Source organism: Artibeus jamaicensis, unplaced genomic scaffold (assembly GCF_021234435.1).
Source record: "Artibeus jamaicensis isolate MK-2021 breed Jamaican fruit bat unplaced genomic scaffold, CSHL_Jam_final contig_64, whole genome shotgun sequence".
Classification (NCBI taxonomy): Eukaryota; Metazoa; Chordata; class Mammalia; order Chiroptera; family Phyllostomidae; genus Artibeus; species Artibeus jamaicensis.
This window is the reverse complement of record NW_026521911.1, coordinates 14,785,444-14,808,773: the sequence shown is the minus strand read 5'-3', so window position 1 is coordinate 14,808,773 and position 23,330 is coordinate 14,785,444. Positions and strand designations below refer to the sequence as shown.

The 23,330-nt window shown below is 39.9% G+C and overlaps 1 protein-coding gene across 2 annotated transcripts in view; it reads left to right on the top strand.

Moving 5' to 3' along the window:
• CTSC (cathepsin C) overlaps positions 1–23,330 on the top strand; it is a 37,276-nt gene that overhangs the window by 8,410 nt on the left and 5,536 nt on the right. Inside the window, exons 3-5 of one of the 2 annotated variants that reach the window (XM_037137618.2) lie at positions 11,491–11,657; positions 16,999–17,154; positions 21,624–21,739. In XM_037137618.2, coding sequence (XP_036993513.2) covers positions 11,491–11,657; positions 16,999–17,154; positions 21,624–21,739 — 439 coding nt within the window. Of the gene's footprint in view, positions 1–503; positions 2,846–11,490; positions 11,658–16,998; positions 17,155–21,623; positions 21,740–23,330 lie in introns of those variants that run through there. The other variant, XM_037137619.2, reaches the window with a different exon arrangement.

The window sequence follows — 23,330 nt, the reverse complement described above, 5'->3', positions numbered from 1 at the left end:
TTTCCTTACAAAAAGTAAGGTATGCTCAGAATGCAGCTTATGCAATTCTGACTTAAAACTCTCACTCTCCCTCCTCATTATGGATTCATCCCCAGTAGAAAAGATAATCCCTGCATTTGTCCTTAAATGGGATGAATAGCCTTGTGTCTGGAAATACAGATCCAAGCAACACTAAGCCTGCATTTAGAGTTTCTAGGTTATACAATTTAATGTATCTATGTTGCTAGATTAGCCTGTTTTTTAAATACATTTCAAGATATTGTTAGGTGTGTGCAGTGGCCGTCGACTTCAAACGCACCTGCATGTGCTTCCTGACTGTTGGCTGCATGATGCTTCCGCGTTCAGCTTCTGAGCATGGTGGCTGTCTGTGGGTGTCTTAAATAGCATGAACGAAATACCAGCCTCTCGAATACTAGCACTGTTTTGTTTTTTACTTAAAAGAAATTAAGATCATTAAGTAGTGTTAAGAGGCAATATTAACTCTAGTTTTTATTGTCTTGTAGTTATTAAATAGAGCATCTGTTGAGGGGGGTCTTTTGAGACCACAGCCCCACGCAGGCTTGGGGCTAAGAGGCAGACCAGCACACAGCACTGGACCTACCTACCTCTGACGGCCAGCGGAGGCCTCTAGCAGCTACAGACCCTTCTGGAGTCTTTATGTGCATGTAAAGTGCAGAGGAGTCCTGGTGACCTACCTCCACGGCAGCTGCCCTCCCCAACATTTCCGTGAAAAGCAGCCACCACGTTTTGGAGTGTGAACAACCAGAGACTACGCAGGAGAAAGACAAAAATAATCTGGAAGCCTTAGGTGGCTCTGCCATTCAGCCTTTGAGTGAAAGGAACAACATGCGCCATGTTTTTTTTCTTTTTTGAATACTCTTTTATTGATACGATTTTTCAAAAGAAGCTAGGATTAGTCCTTTGTATTTCATTTTGCTCACAGTGGTCTTTCCGAGTGCCTTTTCTTTCCCTAATTACCTGAGGAACCTCGGCATCTATCCTAAGGAGAAGATCAGGCTTCAGTATATCATGAGATGCACAGACGTTATTGGTGGGAAGATTGTCCTGTGGAAGAGGCTTTCTTGAAAAATGCAGACTGCTAAAGGATATCTTTTTGTAGATCGTGGGCCTAACAGTACCCCTGGCCAGAAAGATGGTCTGATGAATACATTTTATGGGTTTTTTTGACTAGGTGCCATCCTTGTGCTAAGAATTTGAGGTACTTGACCATACAAAAACACTGTAAAATAAATCTTCTTTGCTTCATTTTACAGATAGGGATAATTAGTTTCATATAGTACTTAAGCTCACACAGCTTAAGAGTTAAATAATAAAGGCTAGTCTTTCAACCCTGAGCACTTCCTTGGGGCTAACGAGTGAAAGAAAAACCATTTCACAAGTACTTGGAGTCACATCTGGGTAGATTTTATGGCGAGTCCCAGACTGTAAACACCATGGCCATTTAATGGGACAGAATATGCACAGCATTAGCTTCTGTTGAGATGTAGGAAAGAATTGGCTTGAAGCTTAGGTTTCTCTTCCAAATGAGGCTACTCACTTTCTTTTCTAAGCCAGGGTCCTGTCATTCAAGATAAAAAATTACCGTCTCCTTCCCTTTGTAGTCCCCCAAATTGGAGGGAGAGCTTCCTAATCTTCAAATTAAATACAACCTAAGTACCTTTGCCAAGTTTACTTCTCTTAGTACCATTATTGTTCACACTGATTGCTATCACCTAGGTCTTTCCTTTTAAACAATGGACTAGTTTCCACCTCAGTTATTTAGAACTGATTAATATCAGCCTTGGTGAACCAAAAATGTGAGGCTACACCTACTTCATATTGTATAGGAGGACCTCCCTCCTGGATTCCCGCTTTAAGGGAGGAATCTTTCTCTAGGGAGCCACTTGCCATCATTACATTAATTCAGAGCTTTTTATCCCCTCTGGGAGGTACTGGTCTGCAGTTCTGGGAAGGTTACATCTTTTAAAGATGAAATAACAGTACAGCCAACTACTTCAACCTGGACACGTCCTACCTGTAGACCTGATAATTCTTCACTTAGGATGTCCATGCCCCCACCGTGAAGGCCTTCCCAGCTCTCTCCATTGCTGGGAGAAGCACCCTTGCTTTGGTTCCCATGGCGCTCTGCACGCAGCTCTCTGCTCTAGCAGCACTAACTCTGCTGGGATGGGGTGATCTGGTAGCATGTCCTCACCTTTTTCCAGTTGGAAAATCTGTTAATTTCCCTGTATGGCTTAAGCACCTAATGTGCATAGAAATTTCTAGGTGCTTGAAAGGTTAACCACTTCTCTTTTCAAAGATTCTCATAAGTAATACCAGTTTACAAATAATGCTACAGGGTTATAGAATCACAAATCAGGAATGGTACTATGTTTATATTTTTGGATCTCTGCTCTCAAGTATATCAGGTTACCTGCCTTCAGAATCCTGAGAGAATTCAGTGTTTTCTGACTGATTTTCAGGATGTAAATACTAACAAAGCAACCAATGTGTGTGTGTGTGTATGTGTGTGTGTGTGTGTGTGCGAATTTAAAATCATGTCTACCAAAGTGATTGTTTCTCTGAGAGTAACTTTGCATTTAAATGTTTGTTTTGCTTATGAAGAAGAGAAGCTTTGGTGAGTACGGTGTTAGAAGGCTTCATGGTGTTAGACTGCTTAGCTTTCTCCATTGTAATCACCTGCGTGCCCTCTCCTGGGCTTTGAACTCCGATTGCAGGGATCAACTCTGTATTACCATTTTATTCCCTATGTGTAGTACCAAATGTGAAAAATAATGGGGCTTCAATAAATATTTGTAAAAGAAAGGGAATTGAAAATACATCATCGTTTTGTCCTGTTGTTTTATTGATAAGTCTCTGGAATTATTGTTACATTTGAGTCCTCAGCATATGGTGGACCCTCAAGCCTTATTCTTCGAATGACTTTGTACAAAAACATGAGGCTTTTAAATTTTACTATTTATTTATTTATGTTTCAGTTTTTTGCATGTGACTATAGAGGCTGAGATAAGACTTGAAGTTAAAAGGACTGACCTTTCATAATTACTAACACTACAGTAGCCGTTGGGGGAAGGAGCTTCATGGCTACATTGGTTCCCCAGATCCCGGAGACTAGCCAGCCTGGGGTGCCGTTGCTGATGCAGCCTTCCCACTGAGTACGGAGAGAAACACCAGCTACAAGTTGGATTAGATGGCCGCTAAGATTTCCTCTAACCTCACAGTGTTAAGAGTTTAGGAGAGAGGGATATGAAGTACAACATTAAGAAATAAGTCAATAATACTGTCATAAATATCTGTGTTGTCAGATGGTTAGTACACTTGTCGAGGTGATCACTTTTTAAGTTACATGAATGTCTAAGTTGTAGACCTGAAACTAGTATAATACTGTATGTCAACTGTAATTGAAAAATAAGTTAAAAAACTAAAGAGTTTATGAATGAGGAAGCGATGAATGAGCCAAGGGATTTTGGCTACTTTAACACTTTGCTGAGTGTTAAATTGTTGTTTTCTTAACTAGCTCTGGAACATGTATTTGGGATCTGTCTTTTCAGGACTGGAATGAACAAGTTGATGACCCCCCATTTTACATGTAAATGGAGCATCCAGTTTTTTCAGTGAAATGCTGGAAGACACTTGGTTGCAACCACTGTGACAGTTTCCTGGCAGTTTTACTGTTCCTTAACGTTCAAGTTTCTAAAACAAAACGGTTAAGTCTATTTAGTAAGCAGACAACCAGAGCACATCCTTATAACTGACGTGTTTCTTTCTGAAGAAAGGGCTGTTGCCCTTGAGTGGGTTTGGCAGAGCCCCAATTTCATAAAATGTGCCTTGTTCTCTCTCTTTTTAAAATATTTTATTTATTTATTTTTAGAGAGACGGGGAGGGAAGGAGAAAGAGTGGGAGAGAAACATCCATGTGTGGTTGCCTCTCATGTGTCCCCTACTGGGGACCTGGCCTGCAACCCAGGCATGTGCCCTGACTGGGAATTGAACTGGTGACCCTTTGGTTCACAGTCCCGTGCTCAATCCACTGAGCCACACCAGTCAGGGTGCCTTGTTCTCTTTTGTTGCCATGTGGTGGCTAGACTCACCCTCCAGACCTGACAGCAAATGGAAGTAGTTAATCTGCACTCAGCGTAGATTATATATGGTAGGCAAAGCAGGTTTATAGTGGTTTGTATGGAAATAATAGAATAATTAATAAATAATAATACAAGAATAAACTCTGTGTTATGTGTCTTCATAACTAACTGTAAACCTACTTTTGCCTCACCCTGTGTGTACACAGTAAACCAAAGGCACAAAATTGAAAAAAGAGTCTTTGTTTTTAAATATTGTGAAAATGTAATAGCTCTGCATATATGGTTTATCATTAAATCATTCCACTTTTCTTTTGCCCTGGCTGGTGTAGCTCAGTGGATTGAGTGCCGGCCTGTGAACCAAAGGGTCGCTGGTTCCATTCCCAGTCAGCTCACGTGCCTGGTTGGCAGGCCAGGTCCCCAGTAGGGGGTGCTGGAGAAGCAACAGCACATTGATGTTTCTCTCTTCTTTCTTTCTCCCTTCCCCTCTCTCTCAAAATATATAAATAAAATATTTGAAAACAATCAGATCTTTCTGAAATGGTGAATGACCTTGATAAATAGACCTAGATGTTCAAATTTTTAATTATGTTTTGCACAATATGTATAGATACACTTAAAAATTATATACAAGCACTACCACACTAATATGTTTGTTTTCTCTCAAACATATGAAGTAAATACTCGGTTTATTTATCATCCCAAAATGTCCTGCCAAAATATATTTCATCGTGATAACCTTTGAAAACAATGTATAAATATGCTTCCATATCATTCCAAAAGCAATGTTAGAATTCTGTTGCTGATCATTTTTATTACTGAATACTTTGAACATTTAGAAACAGAATTTTCTACTTAAAACCCTTAAAATAAATAATTAGTTTTGACCCATTTTTGTTACAAGTTTGAAGGTGTCACAGATTCAGTAGAGATGAGAATTACTGCTTGGCATCAGGGATGGTGACCATTTAATAGATTTGAATGGAAACATTTGCTTTATTTATATGTAAGATTAAAAAGTGAATACTGCAGTAATGGAACCCTTTAAAAGCACCTGTTTCCAAAACCTTGCCTTTTAATGTGGCTGACGGGAATCATACTAGGAGTGGGGTAAATGTAAGCTTTGTCACTTTTCCTTTGTTTGCTTTGGTTTACATCATCAGTATTTGAAAATCCTGACTTCTTTGCAAGTGTTATTTTAAACTACTTGTTCATTTTGTGAGAGGTAGCTTAATTACATCACTAAGTACACAAGTGTATTTAAGCAGACATGTAAAGGAATGTGCCGTGTCCTAACGTCTGGGGTAGCACACTGCATGAGCGATGAACATCAGACCTCGGAGCTGCACGGCGCTGTCAGGGTTGGTTTGCATATTAAATGATAGTGGAGGTCGGTTTTCAATTTTATTTCTGTATTACAAACAGAAATGCAAGTTATAATATTTTTCTAATATTTCTGTGGATCATCTTTTCATCTGGTTTTGGAAATCGCTGGTTGGCAGGATAGGACTTGTATCACCTGCTCAAGTGACAGTTTGGTCTAAAGTGTAAGTTCCTTGGTGGCATGGGGAAAGTCTTAAACAGCTTTGTGTCCCCATGGTTACAGATGGCAGTGTTGATGTTACTTGTTTAGTGTTTTAAATTTTTTAAACTGTTCAAATTTCAACAGCATCTTCAGCCTTTATAGGAATCCAGTGAAGTGTGAGTCACTCCCATTATCAGGTGAAGAAGTCGAGGCTCTCCATTTGTGATCTGACTCCCGGTTACATGAAAGAAGTAGCAGAACAAGCACTTAAAGGGCAAAGGCCTTCTTATTTACACTGCTTTTGTCTCATAGCCAGTGCATTACATAAAGTATTCAAATATTTGCTAAGTATCTCATTAATCAGGGAAACAGTGGAACACAACATAAATGATTTATCTCCCCACTATGTCAAAGGCAGTTGAGAAGGAGTCACAATAAATAACAAGTTCTGAAAAAGATGAACCTGGTAGAGCTAAATGAATAGTTGGTAAAATGAGAGAAAATGGAAGAAGTGAGTTTTGTGAATGCTTGGTTACTCAATGGAAATTCTGAAGAAACAAATAGTTATTGAATCCTAATAGTTTTCTAAACATAAGTGCAAGGATTTGGAGGTTCTTCAAATTTTATGAAATTACCTATTTGCTTTGATAGAAATTGGCATTACTGAGTAGAAACTTAAAAAGGCAAAAGATTTATACAATCTGAGGAGGAACCAGAGTGAATAGAAACAAATTACCCCAATCTGTGCAAAGCAGGATTCAGAGACTAATGTTTATATAAAAGACGTAGTACTCTTAAGGAAAAAAATTTTGGCTGCATTTCAAAGTGGATAGTGCAGCCAAGACTTCAACTTAATTGGTAATAATGTCCAGAATCACACAAGAGGTGTTTCACAATAGCAGGAAGCACGGCGGACACCCTGGGAATGTTTCCGCGGACGCCCTGGGAACGTTCGGACCAGAAGCTAAGGGCATGGTGTGTGATCCGCCCTGGCAGAGCTGCTGAGTGCACTTGGCTGCTGGGGGGGCTAGTGCCTCACTTCTCCCGAGTGGAAGCTGCCTTACGCAGTGTCGTACGGCCCTGTCCTACCTCCTAGAGGGTGGTTTTAGGTTCTAAAACATTTATTTTAGATTGGGAAAACTACAGGATGATATAAGATAAATTTAGTGAATGGAAAATAAATCCATTTACTCCATTGATTTAATGTATCAGAAATGGTCCAAAAATGGGCAGCTTCCTTTGTACATTCATTTCAGTTAACAACCATTGCGGATTTTTAAAAAAGATTATTTAGTATTACTTAGATATATAAATACTCTATGTAAATAGTAAGAATTATTACTATTCTTACTATTAAGAATTAATAGTAAGAATTATTATTACTATTAATAGTAAGAATTAATAGTAAGAATAGAAGTAAGAATTATTTAGCTGGCTTTAGGAATATTAAATAGGAAATCCACAGATCTAAGGACTGTATTAGGAAGCTGGAAGAGAGATTTTGGAACTCCTAGGTCAAGCTAAATTTACTGATAGGGAAACAGGTTTGGACAGGAAAGCTGACATCTGTGAAGTAACACTAAGAGTCAGAACTTGGTCTCTGATACCATGGCAGCACCACACTTCCGTTAATGTCAAACTTTGTATTTCTTCTCAGCTTCTGTGTTATTGTTGAAATAGGACTTTGCATTTGTTGTTCTAATTGCTTCTTCATGCCAGTTTCCTACATACTGAATAAACCAAAATCCTGTTCTCATGGTGCTTAGTGTGTGTGTGTGTGTGTGTGTGTGTGTGTGTGTGTGTGTGTGTGTGTGTGTGTGTGTGTGTGTGTGTGTGTGTGTGTAGAATAACCTCGTAGGCTGAGTATGTATAAAATAGGACCTGTGAGGTGCAGGCCCTTAGTGTTGCCCTCATCCTATAAAAGCAGAAACCAAAAGTCCAGGAATGATAAGGGACTTGCTCAGGACCTCACAGCCAGTGAGTGGCAGAGCTGGATCCAGTCCGCGCAGTCCTGCTGAGACCAGGGCCTCTAAACTGCTTTGCATTAAAAACCCAAGGCAAACATGGGAAAAAGATGGATGGGTCAAGGAAACATAGGCACCTGAGCAGTAAGGAATGGTCATTAGTGCTTCCAGAGTATTTAGGTGGTCCTTGAAGGACCCTGAGTAATAATTTGGACCTTACAATTTCTTTAAGGGAAAGGATGGATAAAGCAGTGAGCTTTGTAACCGTCAACTCATACTGGATTTTTTCCTTTTCATTTAACTTTGCAAAGCCACTTTTTTTCCATGAGAAAAATAATGCCTACTATTATCCCAAGAAATCATTGTGAGGTTCAAATGGTACAGATGGAAACCCTTTGCAAACTGGGCTATAAGCCTTGCTGCATGGATTCTAGGTCTCTTCTCTCAGTGTTTTTGACAATTGAATCACTTGGTTATGTCTCTAGCGCTTTGTGAGAAGACAAAGTATACGAAGAAGTGGTGTGTGGTACTGGAAAGGATGCTCTTGTCCTAGGAGTCCTTGATTATGAACTCTAGTTAGACACCTTCTCTAGGTCTCTCTCTCTCTCTTTTTCTTTGTCCCCTGAGACGATTATTTCTGTTCTCTTGAACATCTACGATTTATGAGTAATCTGTGAAATATTTATGAAGTATAAAGTGATAGATAAATGTTAAGGTCCAGTAGTTTCGTAATACTGGTGATGAGGAGGAGCACAGAGTCCTTGAGCAAACCTAAATGATCGAAGGACTGAGGCAAAGTTAAGTCACCCTCTAGTGATTCCCCCCTCTCAAAATCACAAGCCCGCTGTCCCCTCACAGGGGAACTTTATTTGGTGACAGCCTTCATACTTATAGCTATGACTCAGTTGTGCCGAGTAGGCGGGCAGAACCACACCATGGGAAACTCAGGGCCTACTTCTTCCACTTTGAATGCCCCTAACTCTTTTGGTCTGCAGGGAAAGTCATTTCATCTGTGATCTAAATTTTTGCTTAGATGGGGAAGTTTTCTGGGCTTCTCCAAACATGGTTAGGTTGCTGAAGCACATGATGTTGTAAGTAATTATTTATATATTTGTTGACTTCATTAAATCCTCAACTTAAGGGCTGGGGCCCCATCAACACATATGAACACGCATACCTAGCACTTTGCACAATGCCTGGGAAATATTATGTGATCAATAAATATTTGATAAGTAAGTGAAAGAGCTTAGCAAAGTACAAAATACATTCTATAAGTCATATTGCTTTCAGGAAGTGTAATCACAATGCCATACGGGTGCAGGTTAGCAGCCTCTGGTACGACTGGGCCATCTGCATAGGCGTCCTGTTCCAGGACTTCATAGGCTGCAAGTCTTGTGCATAGAAATAAGAATATTTGTAAAGTGATTAATTTTACAAAATATGTATAACAATCTCTGTTTGGTAAATAACCAAGAAAATCCCCCCCACTCTCATTTCACCTCTCATTTCCATTTTTAAAAACCATATTTCATAAACAATGTATATATTTGCATTCAACTTAAGTACTACCTTGTATTTTTTCCTCTTGATGTATCATAGGTATTCTGCTTTTATTGTTTTATGGAGGCGTCAGCATACTTTTTCTTAGACAGTGAGGGTTTTAGGCTTCTTGGGCCTCAGGTTTCTGCAGCAGCTACTCAGTTCTGCACCCTCCCCCAACAGCAGCCACAGGCCATGCAGACAAGCGGCCGGGCAGTGTGCCAGGAGGTCTATGTTTATGAAAGCAGGTGGCCCTCCCTAGCCTGAGATTGCCTAACTTTTCTATAAAACTCCCATTTACATTAGAAATGTTGTGTAATATGCCTTTGAAACATGAATTTAGTACTTAATTATTTTTTTATACTTGAAAATTCAGGCTATTCTTTTGTTCCTATTTTTGTTTTGACCTTTTCTGTGATGCTGCACTGGGTATCTTCAGTGTTTAGTAGGGTTATTTCCATTGATTTGTATTCGATGATTTCTGTAAGATAGATCTTTAGAACTCTTAAAGCCTTGCCAAGACTGCTTTCTAAAGCAGCAGAGGAGGGAGGAGGGGAGCATTGGCTTAGCCACACCCTGGCCTGCGTGTCTGGCATGGACGGGGGAATAGGGAACACAGTCAAGAGGCTGTGCCAAAGAGAAATGCTAAGTAGAACTATGAGGCATGGAAGTTACATCATCTGAAGTTACCAATATTAGAATGCTTTTGATCTATAAAAATTGTGTTTTTATGTAGTTCAGAACAGTAGACATGCATTTCATCAACTATTTCACACAATATACCCTCCAACATTGCATCCTGATTATATCCTCGGCCTTTGTTTCCAAGTTCCTTGTCCTGAGTTGGCCTTTAGCAGGGACATGAGGAGTGGTGAGCTGAACTCATGCTGGTGAGATATTCCTAGCCAGAGTTGGACAGATGGGCTTCACAATATCATGAACCACTGAGACTGAAGCAAAATGTACCTAGGAGTAGCCCATAGTAACTTATCCTGTGCTGTATAGCTTAGTGAGTGGGGAATCCAGGATTCAAATCTAGCTCCTTTGCATTCTAAGGCCACTCATTTTTAACTCTACTAATAAATATGATTTGAATTCAGAAATAGTCATATGCCATAAGGTAATTTTAAGTGTAGTTTAACCCACTCACTCCTCTAAATTTCGGTTTTGTGAACTATAGTCCTGTTCTTTTAAATAAAGTTTTATCAGAACGTGTTCTAGTTTATTCATTTATGCATTCTCTATGCATCTTTTACTTTGCATGGTGGAGCTGAGTGGTTGTGACAGAGGCCTTGCAGCCTGCAAGCCTTAAAATATTGCAATATGGCCCTTTAAAAGGAAGTATGCCAACCCCTGTGTGCAGTTGAAGTAGTATTTGTTATCTTAGAGTAGGAGTCCGCCAGGTACAGCCCATGGACCAAACCCGACCCAGTGTGTACTTTTGTCAAGAAAAGCACTGAAACACAGCTGACTGTGGTGCCAATTTGGCTGCCTTTGTTTCCTGAAATTACATCAATGCCCAAGTCCTTCCTTATAAAAACTAGCATGCTTTTTAGTTCCTGCATCTGACACTCGCTTTCGCTGTGAAAAATGTCTCCTTCCCCTCTGAAAAGATGTTGTAACGAGAGGATTTTAGGCTCTGGAGCCAAAGCCTTTGAGTTCCAGTCCTGGATCTATCACTTTATAGTTCGCATTGAAATGAGACAAAGAGCCATATTAGTGAAATAAGGTAGAGAAATCAGTAATCAGGTTACTTTATGATCTGAATAGCCTACTAAATTTGAATACTGACAGAAGAAAGGATTTTCAGTCCTATGAAAGTATTCATCACATGTTCCTGTGTTTTGTTGGGGTGGATCTTCTGAGTGGAAAAAGGTAGTCTGCCCTACTGGGCAGGATTTAGTTTCTGCTCAATGCAGCTCTGTTAGCTTATGTAGAGGCTACATGTCCCCTCTGAGCTGAGTCTTTATTTTCTAGTTGGCAGAAAGGGATTGGGGTATCTGCTTCCTCATAGGCTTATTGTGAGGATTAAATGAGGTAATTTGTAAAATGCCTGGAATGTGGCATTTGCTATTAAAATGTTAGTTTCTTTCCTTGCCTTTCATAGCCAGAAGTGTTTTGTTATGCAAATGTAATTTGGTGACGAACAATGCTTATCATGTAGACATTTATTTCTGCTCCTTGTCCAGAACACTCTCTGAGAACGCAAGCTCTCAGGGTGAAGTTTCTGTTTTCCTTGGCAGAGCTGATCCCCAAGATGAAACAAAAAAGGGGGTGTCTTTCCTGTGACTGGGAGGCGGGGGAATGGACTTGAGAGTTGACCACAGATTCACCTGGCTTTTCCTCCCCTTGTTTAATTGTAGTATAAAGAAGAGGGCAGGAAGGTGACCAGTTACTGCCACGAGACCATGACCGGGTGGGTGCATGATGTACTGGGCCGGAACTGGGCTTGTTTCACCGGAAGGAAGATGGGAACTGCCTATGAGAATGGGATCGTGAACACGGCACACCTTCAGAGTCTCAAGGAAAAGTGAGTGAGTTGTCACCAATGAAAGATATATTTCATTTCGTTCATAGTATATATAGTTATGTATATATGTTGATTCTTTAAACATTTTATTTTGATGATATAAAATTTATTTAGCTTGGAAACAAAACTTGACTGGAAAAATATGTTGACTGATGTAATTGAGAGAAGACTTTTTTTTTTCCAAATCACTCTAAAACTAATGTAACAATGATGGCTTTAAAGAAAATTTATATAAGAGGACTACATAACTTCAATGACTAATAAATAAAAATTGTTTTATTATTGCTATGTGAAAACATGTTGCATAGTATTTGTACATACATATGTTTATGTTGCAACAACTATAGGCAGTACTAACTGGATATAAATTTTAAACAGGGCAATAGTAACTGAAATTAAAATCCTTAGCATTTATGTTGTGTGTGTCATTTGGTAGGGCTGCCACAGCAAAGTACCACAGGCTTACGGGCTCAAACAACAGCAATTTATTTTCTCACAGTTCTGGAAGCTGGAAGGAAGTACAAGGTCAAGATGACGGCAGCTTTGCTTCCCTTGGCTTGCAAATGGCTGCCTCCTCTCTGTGTCCTCATCTGATTCTCCCTCTGTCTGTGTCCTCATTTCTACTTCTTGTAAGAACACCCTTCATCCTGGATTACAGTTTACTCATATGACCTCTTTTTACCTTAATTTCTTTTTTAAAGGCCCTATCTCTAAATACTGTCACATGCTGAACTACTGGATGTTAGGACTTCAACATCTGAATTTTGACAAGATACAAATCAGGCTATAACCTTCAGATAATGTTTCTGTTAAGTTAGGTGCACTTTAGGTGACTGAACGACACAAATAAGAGACTTCAGACTTTTGTTAGTTTGGGAAGGAAGAGAGAAAGAAATATTATCAGTAGCAACTTTTCCTGTTTTATTTAGTTGTGAAATCCACTGAAAGTGTGTATGAACACATTGTCAAAAGCAGGCCACACTAGCAGGGCATGACCGCAGCAGAGAGGTGGGGGCACGAGTTTAAAGAGGACAAAATGCACTTGTCGGGGAAAGTGCTGACCTACATCTAGACTAATCCATGTCCCTCCCATTTTAAATTTATCTTTTAAATTGCTTAGCTTCACTTGACCATTGAGCAACCCATTTCCTAATAAGCTTTTCACTGTTTACTGTGCCATTTAAAATATACCTGGTGCTGTTGTACCTTTCTGATATTTCAAACATTGCTTCATTTACTCAAGAAGCTGAACTGCTAATTGGAGTGCTGAGAATATATGTTGCCTCACCTGTAAAGGAGAATTTGGAATGAAGTTAAGCTCAAGATCTCTTTCGGCTTATAATGATCTGCTAACCCATAGTAAGGTACATTATTTTTAATCTCACTGGATTTTTAAGAATATATATGTGCATGCATTTTTAAATTCTCACACGAGAACATGCTTATTGATTTTAGAGAGGGGAAGGGAGGGAGGAAGAGAAACATTGATGTAAGACATAAACAGGTCAATCAGGACCCCTGGCTGGAGATCAAACCCACAACTGAGAACCTTTTGGTTTACGGGATGATGCTTTAACCAAATAAGCCACACCAGCTAGGGGCAATATATGTACTTCACCCATTAACTCTGTAATTTGCCAATCACAAGCTAGTGTTCAACAGGTACATTCCCTGGATCACGGCTGCATAAGAGTGTGAGTAACTGGAAAACAAGGAGACCAGAGACATGGCCAGAGGTGACATCACACGGCCTATGCCACTGCAGTACAATTGTCAAGTTCATTGGTGGTTTGGTAAAGCTGGTTTACTTCTGTTCCCTTTGTAAGGGATTCTTGTGTTTCTGAAAATTGGACTAACAAGTGGTAGGGTTCCATTTTCTGGTTTGAATTCTCATTGCCTTTATCCATAATCTCACTAGCAACTGGTTACTGTAACACCAGCCCAAACTTCTTTGCCTGCACGTGGGGACCACTTCCATTTGTAAAGGTAATAGAGCAGTTGATGTTCCTATGCCAAACTTGAGTTTCTTCAGGAAGGTTTTGTTCTCCATGGGATCCAGTGCATTGAAGAAGCCAAATGCTTAAATTTTGGCAAGAACAAGTGTGTCGCTCATGAAGTCTACAAGAGGAGTCTGGGTGTGAGCTTTGTAGAAAAAGTAAGCAGCATTTAGACTCTTATGAGTTGGGTGGCTCAGGATGGTGGAGGGAAACATGTAAAAACACAGGACGTCTGTCACCTCCCCATTTGCATTCTCCACCCCAAACGTGTCAATGATATTCCCCTGGGGATAGAACCAGTGCCCTGCCTGTTCCTGGGTCATGACTGGCATGAGGTGAAAAGGCTTCAGGTACCTGGTGGGGAGCTGGTGCACCGCTAGAATGTCCTTGTTTTCCAGTGGTCACGGTCCAGCTGTCTTGGAAGACTGGGGCAGTCAGTAGAGCTTCATGGTATCTGCATGGTCCTATTTCCACTCAGGTAGAAAAACTTCAGTGGGTTTAGGGACCGATACCAGTACCTACAGGTGTCAACAGGCTTTGGGAATATCGCCACAGCAGTGTAAAATGCCCTCCTGCTGAACCTGCCCACTTATCTCATGGATCAGGCCTGGAGCCAACTCCCTGGAGCGCAGTGTGTTGTGCACACGCAGGACATTGATCTCCATCACCTCTGTGTGTCTTAAATGTGGTTGTTTGCTGGTATGGTCCTGATGAACCCAACCAGTTTCCAACCAGAGGCAACTGGAACCCCACAGTGCCACTGAGGGAGACAGCCAGGCAGCCTGAGAGTCCATAAAATAAATTCTGGGGAGCACTGTATTTTTCAGACTATAAGGTGCACACCCCAAATTTGGGATGAAAATGGGGGTCATCTTATAGTTCGAATGTAGCTTGCCTGGCTCGCTGAGGGGTGGGGTGGTTGAGTGGGGTCATAGATTATTGAATATTTCACATTTTTTTGCTTCAAATTTTTTTCCCTATTTTCCTCCTCTAAAACCTAGGTGCATTTTATGGTCCATTGTATCTTATAATCCTAAAATACAGCAATCAGATTGAAACACTTGTCATCATCTTCCACATGATTCTCATTCAGGAGGCTGTGTAATTCTTTTAGCAGTCCCTAGTCCCAAGGCACACCAGGTGAAGTCCTGGGGCAGGTGTGGGGCTCCAGGCAGACGTTGTCTCTGTTGAGCTCCTTGGACCGTGGGTGTTTTCCACTTCTCCCAGTCTGGGGATGGGCTGTGTGTCCCTGAAGTGGCTCCTTTATTTGCTAGCTTCCCCCACCATTGTGACAGGTCCCTGACCCTCTGAAAACAGTTCAATAGCCTTCTGTATTTCCTGGATCCTCCCTGCTGGCAAAGAGTTCATCTTCACATGTTTCTAGGCTGCAGCTGTCTCTCTGCCTTTCTCTTTCTTCTTTTTTTGTCTCTTTTTCTTCTTTTCGGCCCCAGTGTCATTGGCTGGCCTCAAGCTACCCTGGTTGTTGCTGTTGTCCTCATTTTTGGAGTCGCTGTAGTGCTTACGGCCAGCTGTGTCTGTTCTCTTCCATCCTCTGTGGACCCGAATGTGCCGGTGACTTCATGTCCAGCTCACTCTCATTCACCAGGAACTGGCCTCCGTGCCTGCTCCTTAATCTCACTGGACCTCAGACCCTAAAAGTGACAGTGTTTAAGACCTACTTGGCCATTACTGTAATGTGCACAGCATATGATGTTTTGCTAGAAGTTACAATACGACAACAAGGGAAGTAAGGCTGGTTATTGCTCCTCAGACACTTGAGGTCCGTGAAATAGCAAGTCTTATCAGTGGAAAATATTTCAAGATATATATTTACAATTTAAAATGTACTCTTGTCTAAAGAAACAAGTAACTGTAGTTTGTTTTTGTTATGATAATATCATGAGGAATATGATACAAGCAGTTTTATAATCTGTTTAATAAAGGTGCCTCTTTGGTTTCACTCTGTAGCAAATGGGGAAGAATAGGAATGACTTTGGTAAAACAGTCAACCATCATCTATGTGGATGCATGTTTTTCTTATAAATTTCAGTGCTGCCAGGTGTTTTTGACTATAGCAAAATGGTTCCTCTACGAACATCTAAATTAAGAGAAAGAAAAGTCTGCAGTATGCCTAAGACATTACTCAGGTTAGGAATATTCTGAGTAATGGAAAGTTTGCCTAATGGAAAGTTTATGGAAGTCTTGGGCAATGAGTCCCACTTAACCCCTGAATCTTATTTCATAGTAGTAATATGATAAATTCTATAATTTTTAGTACCTGGCATAGGTGTGATACATGTCTGAATTAAATAAATAATCAACTCCTCCTTTGTTTTTGCTTTGTAAACATGCTTTTAGTGTGCTAGATTTATTTACATCTGAATCCAAGCATTTGGCATCAGGTAAACCAGAGCTTCTCAAATTTTAATGTCATTGTCACATGTATACATACCATACATGTACACATATACATACATGCTACACACTGTACACATACATGCAGCATATACTGATATATGTCAGTATAGGTCTGTACATATGTGTGTGCATACACATGTATATACATGTGTATATACATATATGACCTCAGGCAAAAGAGGATGGTGTCTTTTGGACTCATAGGTTATGTCTTCATATATGAACCAAACCCAAATTGGCTTTGGTGCCAGGAAAGCAGCTTTGTTTGAACAAAGGATATCAACACCGACTGTGCTATAAACAAGAATTTGTTTAAAATATGAGGGACAGTGAGGAGGATGGTATTTCAAAAGCCCGATGTCTGTAGAGCCAAGTTAAGGGAATTTTTCAGATCAGAATTGCTCACCATTTATTGTTGGAATGTCTGCTGCTGCCACGCAAGGCTCCCAGGGACCCCTGACTGGGCTGGTGGGGTCACGGGTCACGGGCCACGTGCCTCACCATGAGATGACTTGAGTGCAGTGGAATCTCATTAGGGTGAAGAATAGTTCAAGGATTCTTAATATTTTGATCCTTGTTTTCTGAAATTGGATTTTACTTTATCTTATGATTTCAGTTCATCTAAGTTTTGTGTTCTGTATATGTGATGTTGCTTGTCCCATTGACTGGAAATTCGGCATTATATGCCTCTCTGTATACTGTGCTGCTCCTAATGTGTGGGGTTTTTAAATACACTTTTATTTTAGAATAAAGATTATTTTGAAGGGTTGAATAAACCGCTGATATTACATTACCAAAAAAAAATTGCCTTCCTGAAAAATTATACCACTTTCCACTTTGGCCCAGAGGATAAGAGTGCCTGTTGCAGAGGAGTCTATTTATATCAATAAAAAGTGTACCTAACGCTGTTTTATTTTTGTTGGCAGGTATTCCAATAGGCTCTACAAATATAATCACGACTTTGTGAGAGCGATCAATGCTGTTCAGAAGTCTTGGACTGCAACCGCATACATGGAATATGAGACTCTCACCCTGAGAGAGATGATGGGGAGAGGTGGTGGCCACAGCCGGAGAATCCCCAGGTAACGAAGCACCGCTCTTTACCACTGATAAAGACATTTGTGTTGAACGCCATCCTCGCTTCCAATCAGCATCTCTCCCTGGATTGCCCACCATTTTACTGGTCATCCCAACATAATTTTTCTTCTGTCATCCTTCTTTCTGACCATCTTCCTCTCCTATTCATACTTACTGGAATGCTCTCCAAGTCCTATTTATGGATATTGCTTTCACAGCATCTGACGCTTGCATGACTTCCTTTGCATTTTCTGAATGCAGGCTCAGTTAGGGCTTTGTCATCTCTTTCCTGCCTTATGGATTAGCCTCCTGCCTCCTGTCTCTTTGGTCTCTTTCTCTCTCTGTCCCCATTCTTAGCTTTTCTATAAAATATAGCCAGTTTCATCTTTCTATACTCAGCTATTATTGTGTTACTACCTATTGTATAATGAATAAATTTAACTTGGTAACAAAAACCACCTATATTTGACGATAACTATATTTACTACCATGACCTGCTTTCAAATATATGACACAATTACTGGAAACTTTTCTTTCACATAACCTCCATTCATTCCATTCCCTTTGCCTCAGATACCCCTCAATTTGCCTATAATGACCATCAAATTTGACACCTGTAAAAAAATCTCAAAATCCTCTCCCTAAGGTTCAAGAAAAATATTTCTTATTTATCAGAATACCTCTATTTACCCTCAGCCAGAAGTGATACTTCCTATCTTTATCTTACATACCCCATGGTGTATTCTTACTTTAGGAAATTAGGTGATAATACTTTTAATTTATATAGTCAGGAATTTGGTAGGTTTTTAAAAATTCTTTCAAAACCGTAGCTAGATAGATCTGCGTATATAAGTTAATGTTTATAAAGTAGCCAAGGGTATTTCTGTGATGCCTACCTTGCTTCAGGAGAAATTTATGCAACTGAAACCCATAGGGAGCTCATGAGAGTCAGTAAATTGTGTGGACAAGTATTTCCCCTTAGTGCATCACAGCACATTCCAAATTTCTGAGAACACACTATTTCCTTAATATAAATAGACTCTGTGGTTCAGATTGCATTGTTTGAAAAGGCCACTGATAAATTCATTGTTAACTAAGTAAAATGCACTCTAACTTTTTATCTGTAGACTAATAATCCTAATGCTCTGGTATTTTTCAACTACAAGGCTGTTTGGAGATTTTTTTCCTATCAAATTGGTAGCATTTTCTCATAGTTCTGCCCCTTTTTCAAAAAAGAATATACAATATTCCTAATATTGTATGTAATATTTCTCAAGGCATGTTCTATGGAATTTCTAGTCTGCGAGATGCTCTGGATATTCAAAACTGGAGAATGGAGCATGTCCTGTCCCATCTTAGATTTGTAAAGTGAATGGGGAGAGGGGCTCCTGCCTGAAAGATGTGAGCCTCAGACACAACTGCTTTGCTACATTTCATGTGCCAAGTTGAAGAACTCTTTTAAATGATTCTTTTAAGATTTTAGTCATTTATTTTTAGAGAGAGGGGAAGGGAGAAAGAAAGAGGGGGAGAAGCATCTGTGTAAGAGAGAAACATGGATCGGTTGCCTCCTGCGTGCCCCCTGGAATGGTGCACACAACCCAGGCACGTGCCCCAACCAGGAATCAGAAACCCTTCGTTTTGCAGGACAATGCCCAACCAACTGAGCCACACTAATCAGGGCCGTCTGAGGAACTCTCGTGCTTGATTCTTCTCTCCTTCCACCCAACCACCTTTGTTCTGGAAAAGAGCTAGCTTTATGATGGGCTGCTTTTTAGGCTTACATTCCATAGAAGGTTTGAGATATGGAGATGGAATTGAGTGAAGTTGGAAATAGTGAAGCAGACATTGTGGTCTAGCAGCCTCATTTTCAGTAGCATTTTGTATGTAATAGAAACTCTCAGAGATTCTTAATTTCAGGTATAGGGAGTTTGTGCAACTGCTGAAATTATTTTAAAAATGTATTGTTCTTAGGCATCTGTCTGAGTCCAGAACATTCACCAGATTCTTAAAGAATGTGGACCCAAATGATTAAGAACCAATAATGTACAGTCTAACTGTAATCTTTATAATTCCCACTTCTCCATCTCCCACATTCCCCTTTCACTTTCTTCATTTTTACACCATTCAGCCTCAGTTGCCACGTTGTTTTTGCTTTGTCTGTGCGTACACTGAAGGGCAAATGTTCTGCCCAGTGGAATGGTGGAAAGGAGGAAGTTATCATTTGAATGCCTTTCATGTGCCTGAGAGTCACTTAAATCTATCAGCATCATATTTACCCCTTTTAATGACAGTTATCATGACCATAGCTTAATAATTTACCAAGGACTTATCACAGACAGGCCTGTTCTAAGCCCTATATTAATAAAAATTCTTTGAGGTAGGTACGCTAGTACTCATTTTAATAGGAGTCCATCATAGTTTTGTGACCTTAGGATCTTTGATGTCACACAGCTAGTCAGCGGTGAAACCATTCAAAGGAGGTCAGTATGGCTCTGAGATACCTGCCTTGAAATTCCCTTTTTATCTTCCATATTTCTTATTGTATTATTATATATACACAGTTAGTTAATATTTACTGATTGATTGAATCTTTTGGTCTCTTAATAAAATCATCAAAACTGTTTATTTCCTTCCAATTTTATGTACCCTAGTTTTTATTCACAAATCTCAGAAGAAGTATCCAAGGTTTTATTTTGTTCTATTTTTTTCTTGCCCCACATACAAAATTTTTATTGTGCATAGCTTTTTATGTACCTTCATTAGTCCATGGACATTGTCCAGGTTCAAAGTTTTATAGCATCACTATAATTTCTTTGTAATTTTAATGGTAATTTCTTTATGTTTCAGTCTCTTTTTAAAATATTTATTTATTTTTAGAGAGAAGGGAAGAGAGGGAGAGAAACATCAATGTGCGAAAGATACATCAGTTGCCTCACACAGCCCCCACCTGGGGACCTGGCCCGCAACCCAGGCATGGTCCCCTCCCCAGCTGGGCACCGAAACAGCAACCCTCTGGTACATAGACCGGCACTCGATCCATTGAACCACACCAGCCAGGGTTATGTTTCATTCTCTTAATGCTGTCTCTCATATGGTCAAAGACCACTTCATGTTCATCTTCTATCAATGTCCCTGGTTAATTAGTGTTTTAATGAAAAAGTAATTGATACTGCTGTTTAGAATATACTATCTCTTCTTTATTGTTCCCAAGGTTATGATTGATGGTCATAAGTGATTTTTTTCTTTTTGTTTCATCTCACTTTTGTGCTGTCCTAACATTAACTTATACCAACCCTAAGAGAAGTGTGTGAGAGAAGGAACTGCTTAGGATTAGTTGCAGAGGACATGAAGAAGCCAAGAAATAATCTTTGCCAGTGACTAAATTGGTGCCTGGTAAAAACCAACTTGCTAACCACTGGAAAGTTAGAAGACTGTGGTATGATAATGCCAAGTTGAGTAAGAAATTCAAGTAGTTTACAAAAACAGGAAACTAAATGTTACCACAATAGAACAGTAGTGGCCTGGAAAAGGAGTTGATGCAGTAGAGAGGGGAGTGAGTTTTGGTTAGGGATTGGAAGTTGGAGGCTGCCGCTGTATGAACCGTCATTACAATTAGAAGCCAGGGAAAAACTCTAAGGGGATGTCTTCTAAGCTTTGGACCACAGGCATTTTAGATAAAAGGGAGCAGCAGTACAAAGACATTGAACTTAGCATTCAGCAGACTTGGGAAAACTTTAAGAGGTCTGGTATGGCCAGGGCTAAAGTGCTTCATTCATGTGTGTGTTTTAAATCTCTAATACAGAGAAGCTTGTAGGACAGTTTTCTCTTTCCAGAAAATGTCCAACCATCATTTCATCATCCCAGGCAACTCTCCTTTTGTGTCTTATTTTCCAAGCATATCACATAAAGTGTAGTTCTGTAATGATGAAGCAGTTTATCCTCTGTTTACGGAGCCAGTCTGCCTACGTCATTGTACTCAGGTCTTTTGTTTCTGTGCCTCCTTCGCTTCTTTTACCACTTCATTGTCTCTACCACGTGCCTCCCGAATCAGACATCAGCAAGTCCTTTGTTTCTCTGGATCCTTTGTGGGCCACCTTTACCTTCTCATGTCTACTTTCTTGGTCAAAATCTGGAAGAACTAAGAGAACACGGCTATTGAAACATACTAAAAATAGCATTGCAGTGACATACAAAAACAGTGTCATTTCACATGGGGAAAGTTACTAAGCCCTGAAAAAGAAATGGGTGATGAAAGCCATTTGCACAACTTAGTTGTAGAATGGATACATTATATAGATTACCACATTACTGTGCAATAGACACATTGGAACATTGATGGAGCAAGTGCTGCTTGGGGCTGAATCCAGATCTTAGCCCTGGAAGTTGAAGTCATGGAAGTCATGGAAGCAGAGGTTAGGCATCATCCTTGAAGGAAAGACTGTGTATTCATGTCAAGTGTATATTTTCATCCTAGGCCCAATCCTGCACCAGTAACTGCTGAAATACGTGAGAAGATTTTACATTTGCCAACCTCTTGGGACTGGAGAAATGTTCATGGTATCAATTTTGTTAGCCCTGTTCGAAACCAAGGTAAAAAAAAGTTTAATTTTTTCATTAATTTATTCTGAAGCATTTCTTGAACATTTACTATGTGCCAAGTTCTGGATTAGATTCTGGGGATACAGAAGTGAAATGGGCGTGATTCGTTTTCAAAAGAAATGGAAATGATACAGCCAATGAACACTCGCTTCTTCCTAGACTTAGATAATTTCTCCAACTGAACACAGAATTTCTTAATTGTCCTTCTTAGTACAGGTTCCATGTAGCTAATGAAATTAATCGGTGTGATATGTAAGCCAAACTCATTTGCCCTCCTAGGAAGAGAGATTCATGTAGAAGCACAGAATCCGTGCAACTGAAATCAGTCTTCCTCCTGCAGGTGGTTTGCTGGAATTCCGCTTTGCTACCTGCCTTCCTGACCCCTGTCCTGACCCCATTGTTTAGTCTGTAATTACTGCAGAAGCCCAAAAATGGATCCATCATTTTTTTCTGGTAGATTTTTTTGAACTGTGACCTTTCCTTTTACTTTGTGTCAGAATATTGTATATTATGGTAAATATTAACCCTGCTTCCAAAATGGTGGCCTGGGATCAGAGCCCAGATTTACCAAAAGTTTCACTGTAACTGCATTTTACCAGTTATTTCCAGAAACTGGATACAGTATGAGCAGACTTACTAACTCTCCCTTGACTAGCACTTGCCAGCACATTATCTTATCCTAAATTTTAGCCAACAATGACATAGTCATTTCTGTGATACTCAAGATTATTATTTTTAAGTTCATTCTGAAGATAATTACAGTACATATGACTGACTTGTTACTATAAAATATGTGTGGTGTTTGCTGTCTGGAATCATTCTGATTAGCGTCTCCTGAGAGGATTATAAGTTGGTAACACCCAAACAGAAATTGTTCTTCCCCTTACCCTAAAAATTCAGTGACAACCAGCTTCTGCTTCTCAACATTCACTACTGACCCTTCAGCTTTATCCGCACTGAACTCTTACAAAGTGTTCTAAGTGCAGAGCTCTGAGCAGGTACTACAGCAGCCAATCAGCAGGGTTCCTGGGCGACACCAGAGGGCTCCTCCCTTGGTCTTTCCTTTGTATAGTTATTCTCGGACTCTTCCCAGCCCAACTTTTCTTTCTCTGGGGCAGGCTCCTTTGGAAAGGAGGAATTGGAAATGAGAGGCGTTTAAAGGTAATTGAGAAACGAATGCAAAGTAAAACTAAAGAATGGATGTTAAAAAGAGGGTTAAATTTTTCTCTCTCATCCAATAGACTTCCTATACTTATTTGAAAGGAATAAGCAAATACTGTACGCCTGTGTTGATTTTGCGGGCCTGGGTTGCTTCTGTTGTGTTGCATGTTTACAAAGTATCTCACAGGTTAGGAGATTTTTTAAATGATGGAGGATATAAAGATTAATGTGACATTAAGTTTCTAGGAAAGTCTCTAGGAAAACCCCTTTTCTTAGAGGCCTATATACTTTAGCAAGACCCGCAAGCAAAATGTTAAAATACAATATGATAAATGATTTGAGAAAGTGTTTTTAAATTCATTGGAAGCATAGGAGAAGGTGGAAGAAAAAGTTTAGTTCCACCCACTTCCCAAAAGATATG